The 16104-nt window shown below is 41.4% G+C and overlaps 1 protein-coding gene across 1 annotated transcript in view; it reads left to right on the top strand.

Moving 5' to 3' along the window:
* The window catches only part of LOC103255277 (thromboxane-A synthase-like), a 91291-nt gene that overhangs the window by 40855 nt on the left and 34332 nt on the right, over positions 1-16104 (top strand). The window contains exon 3 of the mRNA XM_008053245.1: positions 795-847. Within this exon, the coding sequence (XP_008051436.1) occupies positions 795-847 (53 nt within the window). The remainder of the gene's footprint in view (positions 1-794; positions 848-16104) is intronic.

The raw sequence follows: 16104 nt of genomic DNA on the forward strand, positions 1-16104 counted from the left end.
CCATTCTTATAACACAGGCTTAGCGTTTTCCATACCCCACCCCACCCCGACTCAAGCATATTTTCAGGTGTACTCCCTTCTCACCACATGATGAGCATTTTCCATATTCTCTACCCATATGACAGCCTTCCACATATATCTGGATGCATGCTTCATCCTCACTACACAACTCTTCCTACAGCACAAAGGGTCTAGCATGCTCCATCCCTTCTGTAACCACATTCATCTCTAGGTTCACTTCTTTCCCATTATAAAGTTTGTCTGGCAGTTTAGCATTTTGTCCTGTATAAAGTTACTCTAGGTTCTTATGTTTTGAATATGTTTATTTTAATTAAAATTTAATGTAGATGGATCATGATAACTCAGAATTTGTGACAATCTAGATAGACTCAGTAGAAATTTGTACATATTATTACTTGGCCGAGCCCCTTTTCATCAATAGGGGCTTGGCCAAGTAATAATGATAAAAGAAGGCAGATTTCAGAGGGAACCATTACAGTTGAGAAAGCAACCCAGTTTTCAAGTGTTTTTGTAGCAATTGAACACTCATAGTTGCTGTACAGATGATCCCTTCTGTCCATTAAAGCAGAGCTGCCCAAGACGTTTACTTGCAATCTTTTTTAAAAGCCGTTTGTTTATTCCAATACTCCAAAGTACTTGAAAGCAATATAACTTCAATTCTTTTTATTGTTTATATAATTGTGTTCTCGCTATTCCAGATTCTTTTTCAGAATAAGTTTGAATAATTGAAATTTTGCTTAATCTTATTCTTACTGTGGTGCTGTTTCCTTCAGGGTTTTTGGGAAAGCCAAATGGAGCTCAGAAAACGATATGGACCTCTGTGTGGGTAAGAAGAAACTCGATTTTTTTTACGATATACTGCATTTTATCTTCATGTGTTAACTGATGTGGAAGTCATGACAAGAGTAGGTAGGAATGTGACATGTGTTTCTGTTTTTTGAGGGCCCACAAAGAGGGTGCCCAGCAGGACAGACATGGTTTCCAGAGAAGACCTTGGGACTATCCAAGGGGACACTGTGTTGGCCTGTAGGGGTGCAGCCTCCCAGCCTTTCCAGCCTCACCGAGCCAGGTGATTGGCGTCTCCTGCCACTGTTGCGAGGGTGTGCTGTGGTGGGACATGTGGCCCTCTGTGCCTCAAAGCATAAGCAGTCTGATTTGCCTTGACAATGCATGGCGGGTCTCAGTCCATGAGCTCATTCAACCGTACTTGGACCTGGTGCCTCAGCCCTGTGGGAGAAGGGTGGCATCCGTCATCTGACCTTGTGATCTATCACTCAGTCCAGTTCCCTTTTGGAAGGGAAAGGAAGTGCTATTAATCATTACCCCAGGATGACAGCATCAACTAAAACTGTCCTGGATATGCCTAGACATATGATCACCCTAGTTCCTAGTCATGTAAAGTGATACAGCCCTTCCCCTTATTTTTCCTGAACTTCCCCTTTTTGTGCTTCAGAATATGCTCCTCTATTTCTAAAATTTCAGATTCTGGTGGACAATTTAGGCTATTGACTCTTTAAGATTTGATAGCCTTGAGTTGTACCAATTTTCAGCATCTCAGTCTGTTTTCACAGTTTCTCCTCAGTCACAGGATGATTTTTCTATAGCTTTTCCTAGACCTCCAGACAGTGATAATTTTTTAGGTGCATTAAAGTTGTGTCGTGTAGTTTCTGTAAATCCCAGAGGCATCTGGTGGTTTGTAGCCCTTTGGTCCTTAGGGTGCGTGACACCTGCCTCTCCCAGAGCCTTTCTTTTTTGAGGCGGAGTCTCACTCTGTTGCCCAGGCTGGAGTGTAGTGGCACATTCATGAATCACTGCAGCCTCAACCTCTTGGGTTAGTCTTGAACTCCTAGGCTCAAACAATCCTCCCCCCTCAGCCTTTCAAAGTGCTGGGATGACAGGCGTGAGCCACTGCATCTGGCCTGCCAGAGCCCATTTTTGAGAGGGGTAGGTTTGTACTGTTGATGGAAGTGGCCCTACCCAGAAGACCCACCATTTTGGCCAAGTTCTTCTACCTACTTTTTGGCTTGCGATGTGGCCTGAAAAAGTAATAAGATGTTGTACTAGCTGCTCTCTGTATCGATTTGTCATCGCTGCATAACAAACTACTTCAAACTCAGTGACATAAACAGCATTTTATTATTTACCATGTGTCTAAGGGTTGACTGGAGTTAACTGGTCTAAGCTGTGCTTGGCTGGACAGCTCCACTGGACCTACTGGTGCATCTGCTGGGGAGTAGGCTCACCTGGGCACCTTGGCTCTTACATCCTTGGAAAAGCAGACTTGATGGGCAGGTTCTTCTCGTGGTAACAGGAAGGACTCAAGAGATCAAGTCCAATGGTGCAATGACATTTTGAGTTTCTGCCTCATCATATCAACTTACATCCTATTGATCAAACCAATACTTAGCTAAACCCCAGATCAGGGCAGGACGTACACTGTGGTGACGCTCAGGCCAAAGCAAGTCACTTGACCAAGCCTGACACTGAAGGAGAGGGAGGTGTACTCCTCTGATGGATGGGCAGGGAGGCAGGACATAGCTTTGAATAACAAGCAGCTCCACCTCGCTCTCTAAGATCTGTTTTAACTTGACCTTCACTTATTTTTGTTTTATTTTATTTTTTTAGTGCATAGCTTCTTCTTAAGTATGATCAGTACTTAATATAGGCTTAAGGGATTGAACTGTCTACCTGCCTTTTACTCTTGTGCTCCTCTATTGCTTTTTTAAAGTTCTCATTCTAGCTCTCTCTTTCTAGTGGTCTCATTCTATAGGTGACTTGGCACTGAACTTGGAAACTATCTTTTATGTTTCTGGGACACTGCATTGACTCAGAATTATGGTGGCTTCACCTAAATCAGAAAAGGTCCTGCTTGACTTTGAATTCTAGGAATCACTTTTCTTTAGTATTTCTTATACAGATTTCCAGAATAGAGACCTTGAGTGCTTTAAAATAATTTTAAAATGTCAGAAGAGTTTAAAGGGCACTGTATGAAATGGCTTTGTGTGTGTGAGACAGAGAGAGAGAGAGAGAGAGAGAACTGGTTTCCTTGACAACAGAATGTCCAATCAACTTTTCCCCCCAATTTTAACTAAGTTAACACAATTTATCCTTTTCATTTCAAGAGAACTTAAATCATAGAGAATGATTTCAAATGAGATTGAAAAGATCAAAATTGTAGTATCATCCCCACTCTGTTCCCACTTCTGGTGAAAAGGAAAAAAAAGAAAGGTGATGGCATAATTTCTTCATATAAAGTGATCATCTTTTCTTCACACACACAAAAAAATGAGCCTTAAAATGCTGACTTCTTTTTAAATGTGTCCACTCCTGGATTTCGAGGTTATAAGGTGGTGGGGTCAAAATGAAAGGGTTGAACTAGTGTAAACTAAGTTCCTTTCTAACTCTAAATGTGCTTTTCTTACTGCTTAAGTTTTAGCAAAATAATTTGACTGCGTGGGAATGGACTATGTTCAACAAACAACAAAAACTCTGCTTCTAAAAAAACAACTTGGTTTAAATTACATTAATTTTAGACTACTTTTTAAATTAGGAAATAAAATAAGTTCCAGCTTGGTCCTCTTAAAAATGGAAATAATAGATTGATTCATCATCTGACAAATGAAACTCCACACTGTTGACATCATATGGAGCTGCACTGAGACTTACATGACAGCACAGCAATGATTGTTGGGAGAATATGGGCAGTGAAGATTTCCTTGCTGCTCTGGTGTTGAAAGTCAAATATAATGATTATATCATATATACTTCTTATCCTGCTTTTATCATAACAACTCAGTCAGAGTTTGGGGCCCATAACTAGAAATTGGTTCTGTATCCCTTTCCCCTCCCACACCCTGTTGTAAGGTAGACAGTGCTGGAGAAGTCTTTGTCAAGAGCAGTTGACAGCATCAATGTTTCTCATCACCATCACCACACTGCTACCATCACCACTACCATTATCAACACCATCACTCCCACCATCAGCACCACCGTCATTGAGAACAACATATCTCATCCAGTGTCTAATTATATAGCCTTCTTTTCCAGTCCCTGTGTAAATAAAGCTACACTTGTTATTGCTGCCTTCTTTGAACTTGAATGAAAAGCAGGGGAATTGGTGTGCACACCTATACCACTTTTATTCAAGGTACTTGATAAGAAGCCTTCTGAATTGCACAGCAGTATATTTGGTCACATAGCACAAAGAAAGCAAAGCTTTAATGCTTTGGGTAACCTTCATCACTTAATGATTACTTGCTGGCTTCTTCAGTCTGAGAATGAGTCCCAAGTTGGATTTATATTCCCTTCCCAAATCCTTCAAGAGCAGTATCAACATAATCATCATACATCGGTGATTGAATATAAACATGATAGAGATTATGCCCCCTTCAATTTGTAACTGACTTTGTAATCCAGCAGATGACAAGCTTTTATTATGCTATTACTATTAATTACTTATAAATACTTACCCAGAGCCCTAAGTTCAGCTCATTAGCAACTCCTAAAGGCTCTTTTCCCGTTATCTCATCTGTCTTTTAAATGCTTGCTCTGGAATTCTGCTTTTATTTTGCCTCTTCCCCATTTCTTCTTGGCCCCACATCTTTTAGTTTTGACCTTAGCTCCCTCTTGCTGAACTTGGTTTCCATACCTCCTGGCACCCATTACCTATGGCACTCCATTTTCATAAGTGGCACCTGTATTCCTGGGTCCCTTCATGAAGCCAACTTTGTTGCATGGCATCCTATACGCCCATTAGAACGTTAAGGTTGTAAGCAAGTAACTTTGGACATCCTATGTAATTCATGAAGCACAAAGAAGCATACAGAAAAGCCTACCTGCTCCCAACCTGAAGCCGTGCCACTCTTTCCCAAAGCAATCTCTTACTAATTTCTTTATTCTCACATGGATAATATATGATACACACCATTCTTTATCTTGTTTTGTTCATTTTTTTTTTGAGTTGGAGTCACTCTGTCGCCCAGACTGGAGTACAGTGGCCGCTCCCAGCCACCGCAGCCTTGACCTGCTGTGCTCCGGCAATCCTTCCGCCTCAGCCTTCCAAGTAGCTGGAACTACAGGCGCGTGCTGCCACGCCCAGCTGATTTTTGATTTATTGTAGAGATGAGGTCTCGCCAAGTTGCCCAGGTGGGTCTCGAACCCGCGGGCTCAGGCAATTCATTCACCTCAGCCTCCCAAAGCACAGGATTACAGGTTGAGCCACCGACCCCGGCTTGTTTTGTTCATTAATGGTATTTGGGAAGTTGTCCTACTTCAAAATATTCATTCTTGTTGAATTCTATTTTTTAAGGATTTTGTTGTACGGATGTATCCTAATTTTAAAAACAAGTTCTCAATTGAACATGTTTTATCTTTACAAACAACACTGCAGTGAATGTGCTCATATATACATCATTGCTGTCTTGAGTAAGCATGTAGGATAAATTCCTAGAAATGGAATTATTAGGTCAAAGATTGCCTACATTTTGACAACTATTACTAAATTCCTCTCTCTAGGACTTATATCAATTTTCACTCCCATGAATAAGCCTATGTTTCTCACATGCTTGCCATGTATGGTCACAATTTAAAATCTTTATCATTTGCTGCTGTTTTATTCTCTAATTATGAGGAAGTCTGAGCATCTTTTCATAGATCTAATGTCCATTGTATTCTAATCCTAAATGTAGGATTTTAATATATCAGGAATTTATCTGAAGGTAAAAAGAGAGGTAGGGAGCCACTCTTAATTTTTTCAGCTGGCAGTGTTCCAACCAGAAATTCATCTTTTTCCAACTGACTTGAAATGTCACTTTTATCATGTATTAATTTCTAGACATATTTCTGACCTCTCTGCTCCATTGTCCTGCCTCATCACATGATAGTACCACACCTCATTTGAATATTATGTGTATAAGGTGTTCTAAGAACATCTTTGCAAATATCAAAACTGAAGCAATCTCCCCAGGGAAACTTGGGTCCCTGTATGGGAAAAAAAATCAACTTAGTAAACAAATAAGCATTTGGTATAAAGGGCCTGGCACGTAGATTCAAAGTTCACAACACAGGAGGAGGAGGCGTCTCATATGCTTCCAACTCAGAGGTTTTTAGCACCGTTTTTAAAATTTAATTAGCTAACAAGCATCAACTAATAGCACCTTGTCACCAGGCAGTAAGGCAGTTGAGGACTTTGGGATACATATGGAAATGCACATGGCATTAGCAATGAAAATAACAAGGTCGTTTCCACACGTTTTAAAGCTTAGATTCCATGGCGCCATCCATTAAGAGAGTTTGCATTCCGGAAGTGACTAAGGTGTGAAACTTTTCATGTAAGTGCTGCTAGCCATCATGTTTATGTATTATTTAGATTGGGCTGAAGAACAGCACAGAGATGGTTTACTTTAATATAGGCAGATGGCTATGTCATCAACATGTGGGAGATTTCCTAGCCTACTGCCATAAATCGAGAACCACAGGAACGGAAGGGCTCTGAAGGACTCACCTGTTGCAACCGTAACGTGTTACATGACTGTTCTTTGACTTAGGAAACATGAGACCTCTGAATACATTGGGCTTGAAAATGTGACTGAGCAAAGTTGGTTGGAAACTATCTCTGATTTGTTCAAGATAATACGTGCATTTAGGCTCCACTGGGCAGCTGACACCTGGAGGCTGTACTTGTTTTTAAACTGGACTGAGCTCAGTAGAATCACAGATGTTGAAGAACGGTAGAAATTAAACCAACATTTCAGAAGGGCTTCCCAGATATTGACACTCAGGAATCAGACCTTAAGTTTCTGCTGTGGACATGGAGTGAAAACCTCAGAACGAGGCTCTTTCTCTAAAACTGTAGCTCCATTTCAAGAGGAACTGGTGAAAGAAAAGTGTACCAGGATCACTGAGAAAACAGTGTTGTTGAAACCATGGACTTCAGCACAGACATCCTAAAACACCTTAATGTCTCTGGCCATAGGGCCAAACTCTGGGCAATATTTGAGTCCCTTAGCTTAGTAAAAGTTGCCTTTCATGGAAGTGTAGAAAGCAAAGCTGAGCATTGCCAGTTTCAAATAATGTGAGATAAAACCAACATGAACGTGGGACCTGATGGTCGGTATGCCATGATTATTGAGAATCATTCAATAAATTAAATACCAATATTCTCACTGATCAAAATTGATTTAACCACTAACATCAAGCCTATAAGAGCACATATTTAAATGAGCAGAATTTCTAAAACTAGTATTGCATTTTAGGGGGTTATTATTGTGTAAAGAGAATGTCCTGACACAATGGGCTGATGTTTGAGGAGGCCTTTGAGGATAGGAAGAAAGCCATCAGCAAGACAAGTATCCCCAGTCTAAGCGCATTGCCCAATAGGTAGAATTAGCAAAGGGATAATTGTCCTCCAATAAACAAGCAGCAGAGAAATTGTATTCTAGACCCACCACTTTTCTTGAATAAACTTACAGACCTTTCACCCTAACCTGCCACTACCATGATCTCGTTATACCAAAAGGCATGTTGCTAAGTAGCTCCCATTCTTTCTTTTGTTATAAGACCACCTTGCTTCAGAGTCTTGATCCAAAGACCCTTCGGAAGTTTACCTAAACTTATGGACTTCTGACCTCTTGTTTCAGGCCATTTATTTTCCATCACTTTGTTTCCCCTATGGATTATGGTTGCTGCATATTTTAACAGCTACAACTGTTCGAGTCTTTGTAACCCACACTTGTAAAGATCAAGAGCCTATATTAATTCCCTCTTCTTTGGGTAGATAACATCCAACAAAGCATGATAGTTAACAGTAAAAATCTGGGGTTAAAATCCCAGCTCCAACTCTACATCTACCACTTGTTAGCTTAATGGACTTAGGCCAATCACTTCCCTTCTCCAGCCTCAGTTTTCTTAAAGGTAAAATAAGGCATTTGGACTAGATCAGTGACTTTGACACATTAATTACAAACCTCAGCAAATAATACATAACCACATGGTATACACACACATACACTTGAGGTAAAAATTTTACAAAATAGTTATTTACAATTCACAAACCACTTTGATCTAGTCTCATCTACTCTATCGTTAAAAAATAAAACATATTCAAGCTGGTCATGACCCATTAAATTGATTTCATAACCACTAGTGAGTCAAGATCAGCAATTTGAAAAGCAAAGGGCCAGGTGGTATCTGAAGTTCTTTTCTGTTATAAACTAGATGACACAAACCCTATCGCTCTACATTGGAAAATTGTTATAAGCCCCTGTGTGGTTTAAGATTCAGAGGAACCTCTGACAAAATCAGTAGAAGCCCGCCATTGGAAGCAAAAGCACTCTTCCTCCAGGGAGGAGGCTCTTGTACCCAACTATGGGTCCAGGGTGGGCATCTCCAGCCCAATAACACCTTCCTTTTTACTCTTCAAAATCACATGTTCAACTAGTATGGAAATTATTTCCCAGCCTTTACCCAGAATTATTTAGGCAAAGAAACTTTAAAAATGTATTAATTGACTATCTAAAAAATCTGCAGGATTTTTATATTGGGTGTAAATATCTAAGTTATTCGTGTGTATATCCTATCTCTGGTAGGCCAGCTGAATACTTACTCCTAGGAGGAGGGGGCCACAGGAAGGAATGGCTTGGAAACTAGACGTATGGAAACCTGACCAGGCTGCAGGTACTGACAGAGCAGGTTCCTGCTAACAGATAAAGCCAAGCCTTCAAAGGGTAAGAACGTAGCAGCCTCGTTCTAGTAAATACTGGCCACAGTATAATGTCTAGTAGAAAGCTGCCCAGAGAGAAGGTGTCAGCTGGACAGTAGTCAGGCATCCAGTAGAGCAATAGTCAAGGAGGTCTATCAGTGTACATTGGGACCCAACTAGCAGGTGGTTTGGGAAACTGAGAAGCCTGCAGGCCAGGTATTCGGGGGAGATGTACAGGGACAAACCAGGTATAGACTCTTAGTTCTAAGACTCATAGCATAATGGAAGGCCCCAAACTCAGAAACTAGATAGACCCCCACACGAGCTTGGGAGAAAAGGTTCATTCTGGCTGAAACAGACCCAGGCTAAAGAAGCCAAGTCTCAACCTGTGTGGCTGGAGGTTGCTCTGGTTTCAGGGGTTGGGTCTGAGACGACAGGTAGAGTATAGAACCCCTGGCTGGGAAAGCTAGAGGCCTGCGAAGACTGGGGAGTCAGGCACAGATCTGCAACTTTGCATCCTTTGATATTTATAGCCAAAATTCACCAGAGAACGGTCTATCAGACTTGAGGTGAAAGGAACTCACTCTCCATCAGTGACAATCAAATATGGCATCAATAACTTCTTTATCCCCCACATGACAACTCTGTACATATGTGTTCCTGAACAATAGAATGTCTCGAATGAAAGTTGCATGAAAGCTCTGTTTCTAGTTAATATTTTCAAATTATAAATTCCACATTTAATTGAATTGTACCTGCAACAAATCCAAGTTGTTCAACTCAAAATGCATAATACAGTTATGAATCACTGTGACATTTGTCAAGGCAATCTCCCATCTGGAAGTAAGTACAGAGAGCATATATCTTTTGTCAAGAGCTCCTTTGCACAGATGATCTCAAAAATTGCACACATTTACCCAAAACTTGTGGCTTTTAACTTTAATTGATAATGCAAACACCATTTCTATTCTTTCCCAAAAAAGGATGACAAGTTATATTTGATTTCATAATTTTTTTTTTTTTTTTGAGTTGGAGTCCAGACTGGAGTGCAGTGGCCGCTCCCGGCCACCACAGCCTCACCTGCTGGGCTCCGGCGATCATTCCGCCTCAGCCTTCCAAGTAGCCGGAATTACAGGCATGCGCTACCACGCCTGGCTGATTTTTTGATTTATTGTAGAGATGAGGTCTCGCTGCCCAGGCGGGTCTCGAACCCGCGGGTTCAGACAATCCACTCACCTCAGCCTCCCAAAGGCGTGGGATTACAGGCTGAGCCACCGAGCCCGGCTTGATTTCATGATTTTTAAAAAATAATTTCTAAATTCAAAGAAACAATGAATTCCCAACTCACACAGAGCTTAAAGTTCCTCTTTGATCAGTTCGTGAGCAGAGAAACTTTTTCCAAACAAGTTCTCAGAAACCCTTAAGTGACTAAAAAAACAGTTCTAAATCTTGTTAACTCACATAGGGCAAAAGGTAAAGGCATCTAAACGTCTAAAAACAAATTAACTTCAGATATTAGTGAAAACTTTCAAACAGAAAAAGTCGTACACCACCACACACATTTCAAATTCTACTAAATTTTGAATAATCAACGTTCATCTTTAAATTGGAACATATTCTCTTTTCTTCCTCAGGACCCTTAAATCTTTTAAAGTTTGGGTGTTTACTAGGCATTCCAATTATTCCTGATCATTCTTATGTGTAAATTTCTATAGCTGTGCGCATGAAGTAATTCCCTAGCAAGGCCCTGCCAAGTTTTATGATGCCTACATGCCTGGGGCAGATAGTATAAACTTAAGCACTAAAATAAGTTCTTTGATTATTCCTCACTTCTCAAGACCATGCTCCTAACAACTTCTCCCCTATCTCAACCTTAAGCTGCAAGAATTTTGCAATCCATTCTGAGGTTTTTCCATCCTGGTTAAGGCTCTCAGTTTATTGGCCTATTTATAAAGGTCTGACTGACGTATTCTCTAGGCTCCCACATTAAGGATGCACTGTTAGCAGATGATGCTTTTTTTGGCCTCTGCTTAAAAAGAAACCTGCTAACCTATGCCCTGAACCTATGGTTGCTGGATGGCCAGTCATCACACGTTAGGCGAACGTGGTGATTGTGGTTGTTTGGGTTACAACACCCACCTGCACCTCTTGATGTTCCTCAGCCTACAGGAGATATGGGCATCCAATAGTCAAATCGAGACTATTGCCCTTCACAACAGGACTGCTATGGGAAAGAAATCCAGGTCTTCCCAAGTTGTGCCCACCTCCATCTTTTCCATTGCTAATATAGTGCCTGGTGCCATCCAAGAGGCAACTGTGGAATGGATCTTCCATTTCCCTTTGAAGGTTGTTTGTAACTCTTTTAAGTTCTTTTCTCTGTCTCACTACCAGACCATAGCTCGTGACTGTTGATAGCGACACAGTCACAGATTCTTCCAAAAGCTCCACCTTAAAGAGTCTCAGCTGCTTCACCCATGTCTTAGCTTTCTCTGCTAGAGTTTGGGGTCTCCAGATCATCCCCTGAGCAAGAAGCCTCAGTTATTTGTCCTCCTCAACCTGGGAGCCCACAGGGATGCTTTATCTCCAACCTGGAATGGACACTTAGCTTCTTGCCTTCCATCATCCTCAAAATTTATACCTGTCATTAACAGGTATAAAGAGCACCAGAGCTTCAGGGCCTAAGAATCCACAGCTAACACCCACAGAAGAAAGGTTTTATCTGAGTAGGTGAAGGGGAGTCTTCATGCCTCTACAACATGGTGGGCAGGAGGAATGCTATGACCCATGGTTATGAAACTGATGGCCCCACTTCCTGGTCAGATCCTGGTATTAAGAGTAGCATGAAGGAGGCCAGGCTCAGTGACTCAGCCTGTAATCCCAGCACTTTGGGAGGCCGAGGTGAGTGGATTGCCTGAGCCTGCGGGTTCGAGACCACCTCGGGCAACTTGGCGAGACTGCGTCTCTACAATAAATCAAAAAATTAGCCAGGCATGGTAGCGTGTGCCTGTAGTTCTGGCTACTTGGACAGTTGAGGCAGAAGGATCGTTGGAGCCCAGCTGGTCAACGCTGGGGTGGCCGTGAGTGTGCCACTGCATTCCAGCCTGGGCTACAGAGTGAGACTCCAACTCAGGGGGGAAAAAAAGAGATAGCATGAAGGACACTTGACTGGAGAACGTTTTTTTTATTATGGTAAAATATGTATAACATTAAATTTACTATCCCAACTATTTTTCACTGTAGAGTTCAGTAGTATTGTCTTTTTTTTTTTTTGAAAGCAGGTTTTATTAAGAGGACAGAAAAGCTCCCATAGTGGGAGGGGACCTGAAGTGGCTGCCTGCATTGTCTTTTGATTGTTGTGCAACCACTATCATCATTCACATCCAGAACTTTTTTCATCTTGCAAAGCTGAAACTTTATTTCCATTAAATACTAACTCCCCATTCCCCTCCCCCAGCACCTGGCAACCACCCTTGTACTTTCTGTCTCCATGAACTCGACTACTCTGAGTACCTCATATATGTGAGATCACATGGTGTCTTTCCTTTTGTGACTGGTTTATTTCACTTAGCATAATATCCTCAAGGTTCATCCAGATAATTTCTTTCCTTTTTAAGGTAAATAATATTCGGTTGTATGTAGAGTCTACCTTCTGTTTTTCCATTCATCTGTAGATGGACGAATGAGTTGCTTCTACCTTTTTGCTATTGTGAATAATGCTGCTGTACCATGAATGTACAAGTATCTCTCTGATACCCTTAATTCTTTTGGGTATTAAGTGGAATGGCCAGATCATGTGGTAATCTATGTTTAGCTTCTGAAGACTGTCAAACTGCTTTCCATAGTAACCATACCATTTTACATTTGGAGGCTATTTTATAGCAGTGCTTTATTGTTCCCTTTTGACCATGATTATGTGGCCATTACTTGTTTTCAAGCCTTGAGAGCGAACTCCATTGAAATTTACACTTTTCCTTGTGCTCTGGATCTCCACTGGTCAACACAAACCACACATTTCTGATTGGAATGTATGACACCAGTGACCTTGCCTCTAACTTCCTTTTGGCTAAGCCAGTGAGGACATTATTTTTTTACCAAACTAGCCCCATTATCAACAAATGCTTGCACTGCACCATAAATTCAGTTCACTTTCATAAATTCCCTGGAGTCCCCACCCGGAGCTCCTTCTCCTCTTATCTCACTCCTCCCTGCCAAACCCTTTACAATTTATGTGTCTGCTTTTCAATTCTGCTTTCAGCCCCTCCAAGTTTCCTCTTTCCCACCAGCTTACTGTGGCCTTTGTGGCTCACATAAATTTGTCTTCTCTGTCTGGGACTCTTGCTGACTTCTGCTTTCTTGTTCACTAGGTCTACACTGCTCCTTCCCTTCTCCCTGGAACCAGTCCTTCAAGCTCTGGGCTTCCTCCCTCAAGTAATTTGTCAAAACCAAGTCCTTACCATTTGTAGTTTGTTAATTTTATTTCTCTGAGTTTCTTTGACACAGTCTTCCAGCTATTTTACAGGACACACGTGAATTCTCCTTTTGTACTCCACAGTCTCTGTACCAAGCGTGCACTCACTGAGCAAGATTAACATGCTCTATGCCTGTCTAAGACAGGAGACATGGTGGATGTTCTGTGGGGAGGAGTGTGCCCAGGCATGTAAGCGTGGGAGAAAGTTTGGAGGTTTGGACTGAGATGGAATGAGGGAGAGTAGAGGCTGGGGGTATTCTAGGAAAATGTGATGTTTGGGAAAATGTGATGTTTGGGATAGAGAGGACAACCCTGGCAGTGATAGAAAACGAGACAGACCTCAGGAAAGGGGCTAAGGAAGTGGATTACTTGCAAAAGGTTAAGCACAAAATAGAAAAGGGCAAGGTGAGGGGTGCAGGGGAGGATAGAATTCATTTTTAAAAAGCAAATACACATTCTAATAGCCCAGGTGAGAGATGACAGTGATTTGGATCATCAGAAATGGAAGGAAAAGAGGGAAGATTTGAAACAGAAAATGTCCTGTAGGAAAAACACAGCAGAAGTGAGCATGTCATTGATTCTAAAGAATAAGAGATGAGTCGACATTAATCACTGATGCTGACTTCAAATTCTGGGAACAACATGGTAACTCTACCATAGTGAGAAGAATGGATATGGAAAAGGAACAAGTAGTTTCATCTTTGTCATAATCAGGTGGCACTTGCTTAGTCTGTTTGAGCTCTTAAAACAGACTACCATAAACTGGATGGCTCCTAAACAATAGCATTCATTTCTCACAATTCTGGAGGCACCAGCAAATTCAACTTCTGGTGAGGTCTCACTTTCTGGTTCATAGATGATGCCTTCCACCATGTCCTCACACAGTCGAAGGGGCAAGGGAGCGCTCCTAGGCCTCTTTAGAGGGACACTAATCCCATTTAAGAGGGCTCTGCCCTCATGACCTCATCACCCCCAAGACTCCATATTCTAATACCATTAACTTGGAGTTTAGAATTTCAGTATATGAATTTTGGGGGACATATTGAACCCATAGCAGAGCTGCTCATGAGACACTGGGTCCAAGGTGACTTAGGGGTGAAGCACCCAAGGACCATGAATCTGCATGAGGAAATGAAGGGGCAGGTAAATTCCAGTGTATGTGTGGAATCTGGAATCTCCTGCCTCTCCTCCTCAATAGTGTAATGTGGTGTCACCAACAGGGTGTCCTTTAGATCACTTCCACTGACAATAATAATTGCTACATGCAAAATAAAAGGGAGTGCTCCCCTTAGTCAGACACTAGAAACATGGGTTTGGCCAAAGGAATACAGGTCTCTTTTGTATGGGACATCTCGGAATTTTCATGTGACAATGTGCTTGGAAAACCTCCAAGAGGGAAATTTAGTATGCAGTGTTTATTTGACCATAGGACTTTTTTTCTCTCCAGAATATCTCCCGGGACTAGAATATAGAGAACAGGCTTTGAAAGCAAACACTGATCTAATAAATAGTAGAATTTTACTTCTAAAGAATTCCACATAAAAGACAACCATTGATAGGAATAGTTTACTTCACCATTGTGAATTATGAACATTACAACCAGTAATTACTAATTAGCTGCGCTGCAAGTTGATGTGTTGGGCTGTTTTTATTCGGTGGTGCTCTGGAGAGGCCGGGAACACACTGCTGCATGCTTTGCTTGTTTATTTATTCCCTTTTATCACCGCACCTTCCCTTGTTCCCCATCCTGTCCCCAAAAGCCAACCATTCCATTGTGCTTCATGTGTGTGTCTGTGTGTTTGTATGTTATTGCAAATCGTATTATCATGTTGTGTGTATTACCTTTGACTTGGGTCAATGGTAATGTCATAGATCTCATTCTATATAAGGAATACCTTAGTTTTTTTCATTTAGCACTCTGCTTTCAAGATCTGTCGCATTGCTGTGTTCCCACTAAGTCTGTTGTTGTCACTACTACCCAACACTCTCAGTGCCTGCATCTACCTTCCCTAACCACTGTCTTGGGGGAGACACCCATAGCCTCTACAAACAACCCCATGGTGGCCCGCCTTTTGCAAGCCCTTTATGGACTTTGGGAGAACTCTCCGGGCTACATATCTTGCTTTATGACTGGAAGAGATATAGATTTTTATCTTTGTTCCCTGGGGCCATTTACATATTAAAAGTTAATAATTCATAAGAGTTCTTCAGGACTCGAGGTGGGCCATGTCTTTCCAATATAGTATCTCATGTGACCATCCCAACAACATGGCGAGTTTGGTCAGGCTGGTCACATTGTCCTCAGTTGATACAGCAGTATGAGTAACTAAGATGAGAAGGGCACATGGTTAGAAGAGTGTGAGCTGGGCTGCACTGGTTCTCTTATTTATCTAAAACTTTTTTCATTCCATTGTCTCTTCTCATTGTTCCTTCAAGGCTCCAAATACTTCTGCCTTAGGACATTTGCCCCTGCAATGCATAATAAAATTGCTTGCTTATTAACCTGCTTTCCTGATAGAATGCTAACTCCATGAGGACAAGAGCTTTGTCTCTTGTTCAAGTTGATATTCCCAGTGCCTAGAACAGTGCCTGTCACATAATAGGTGCTCAGTAAATATTTGTTGAATGACCAAAAGAATTGCCTGTTAGTACATATCTTTCATAACAAATTTGTCCCCAAGGAAACTTCAAACCAGAAGGCATTGTTACTTTGCTAATTTTGGTAATTGTTTTTTGTTGTTGTTGTTTTCTTTTTTTGAGACAAATGAATTAGGGGAAGCATCTCATTTTAAAGTCAAAGCTTGAGAAAGAGGGCTTTATAATCATTCCCCATCAGTGACATGAGCTTCATCAATTCAGTAGTTAGCCCTTCACAGTACAAAATCGAATTACACCAGCAATGCCATCTTGGGACTTC

Source organism: Carlito syrichta, unplaced genomic scaffold, assembly GCF_000164805.1.
Source record: "Carlito syrichta isolate Samal-C Ts95f unplaced genomic scaffold, Tarsius_syrichta-2.0.1 Scaffold287984, whole genome shotgun sequence".
Lineage (NCBI taxonomy): Eukaryota > Metazoa > Chordata > Mammalia > Primates > Tarsiidae > Carlito > Carlito syrichta.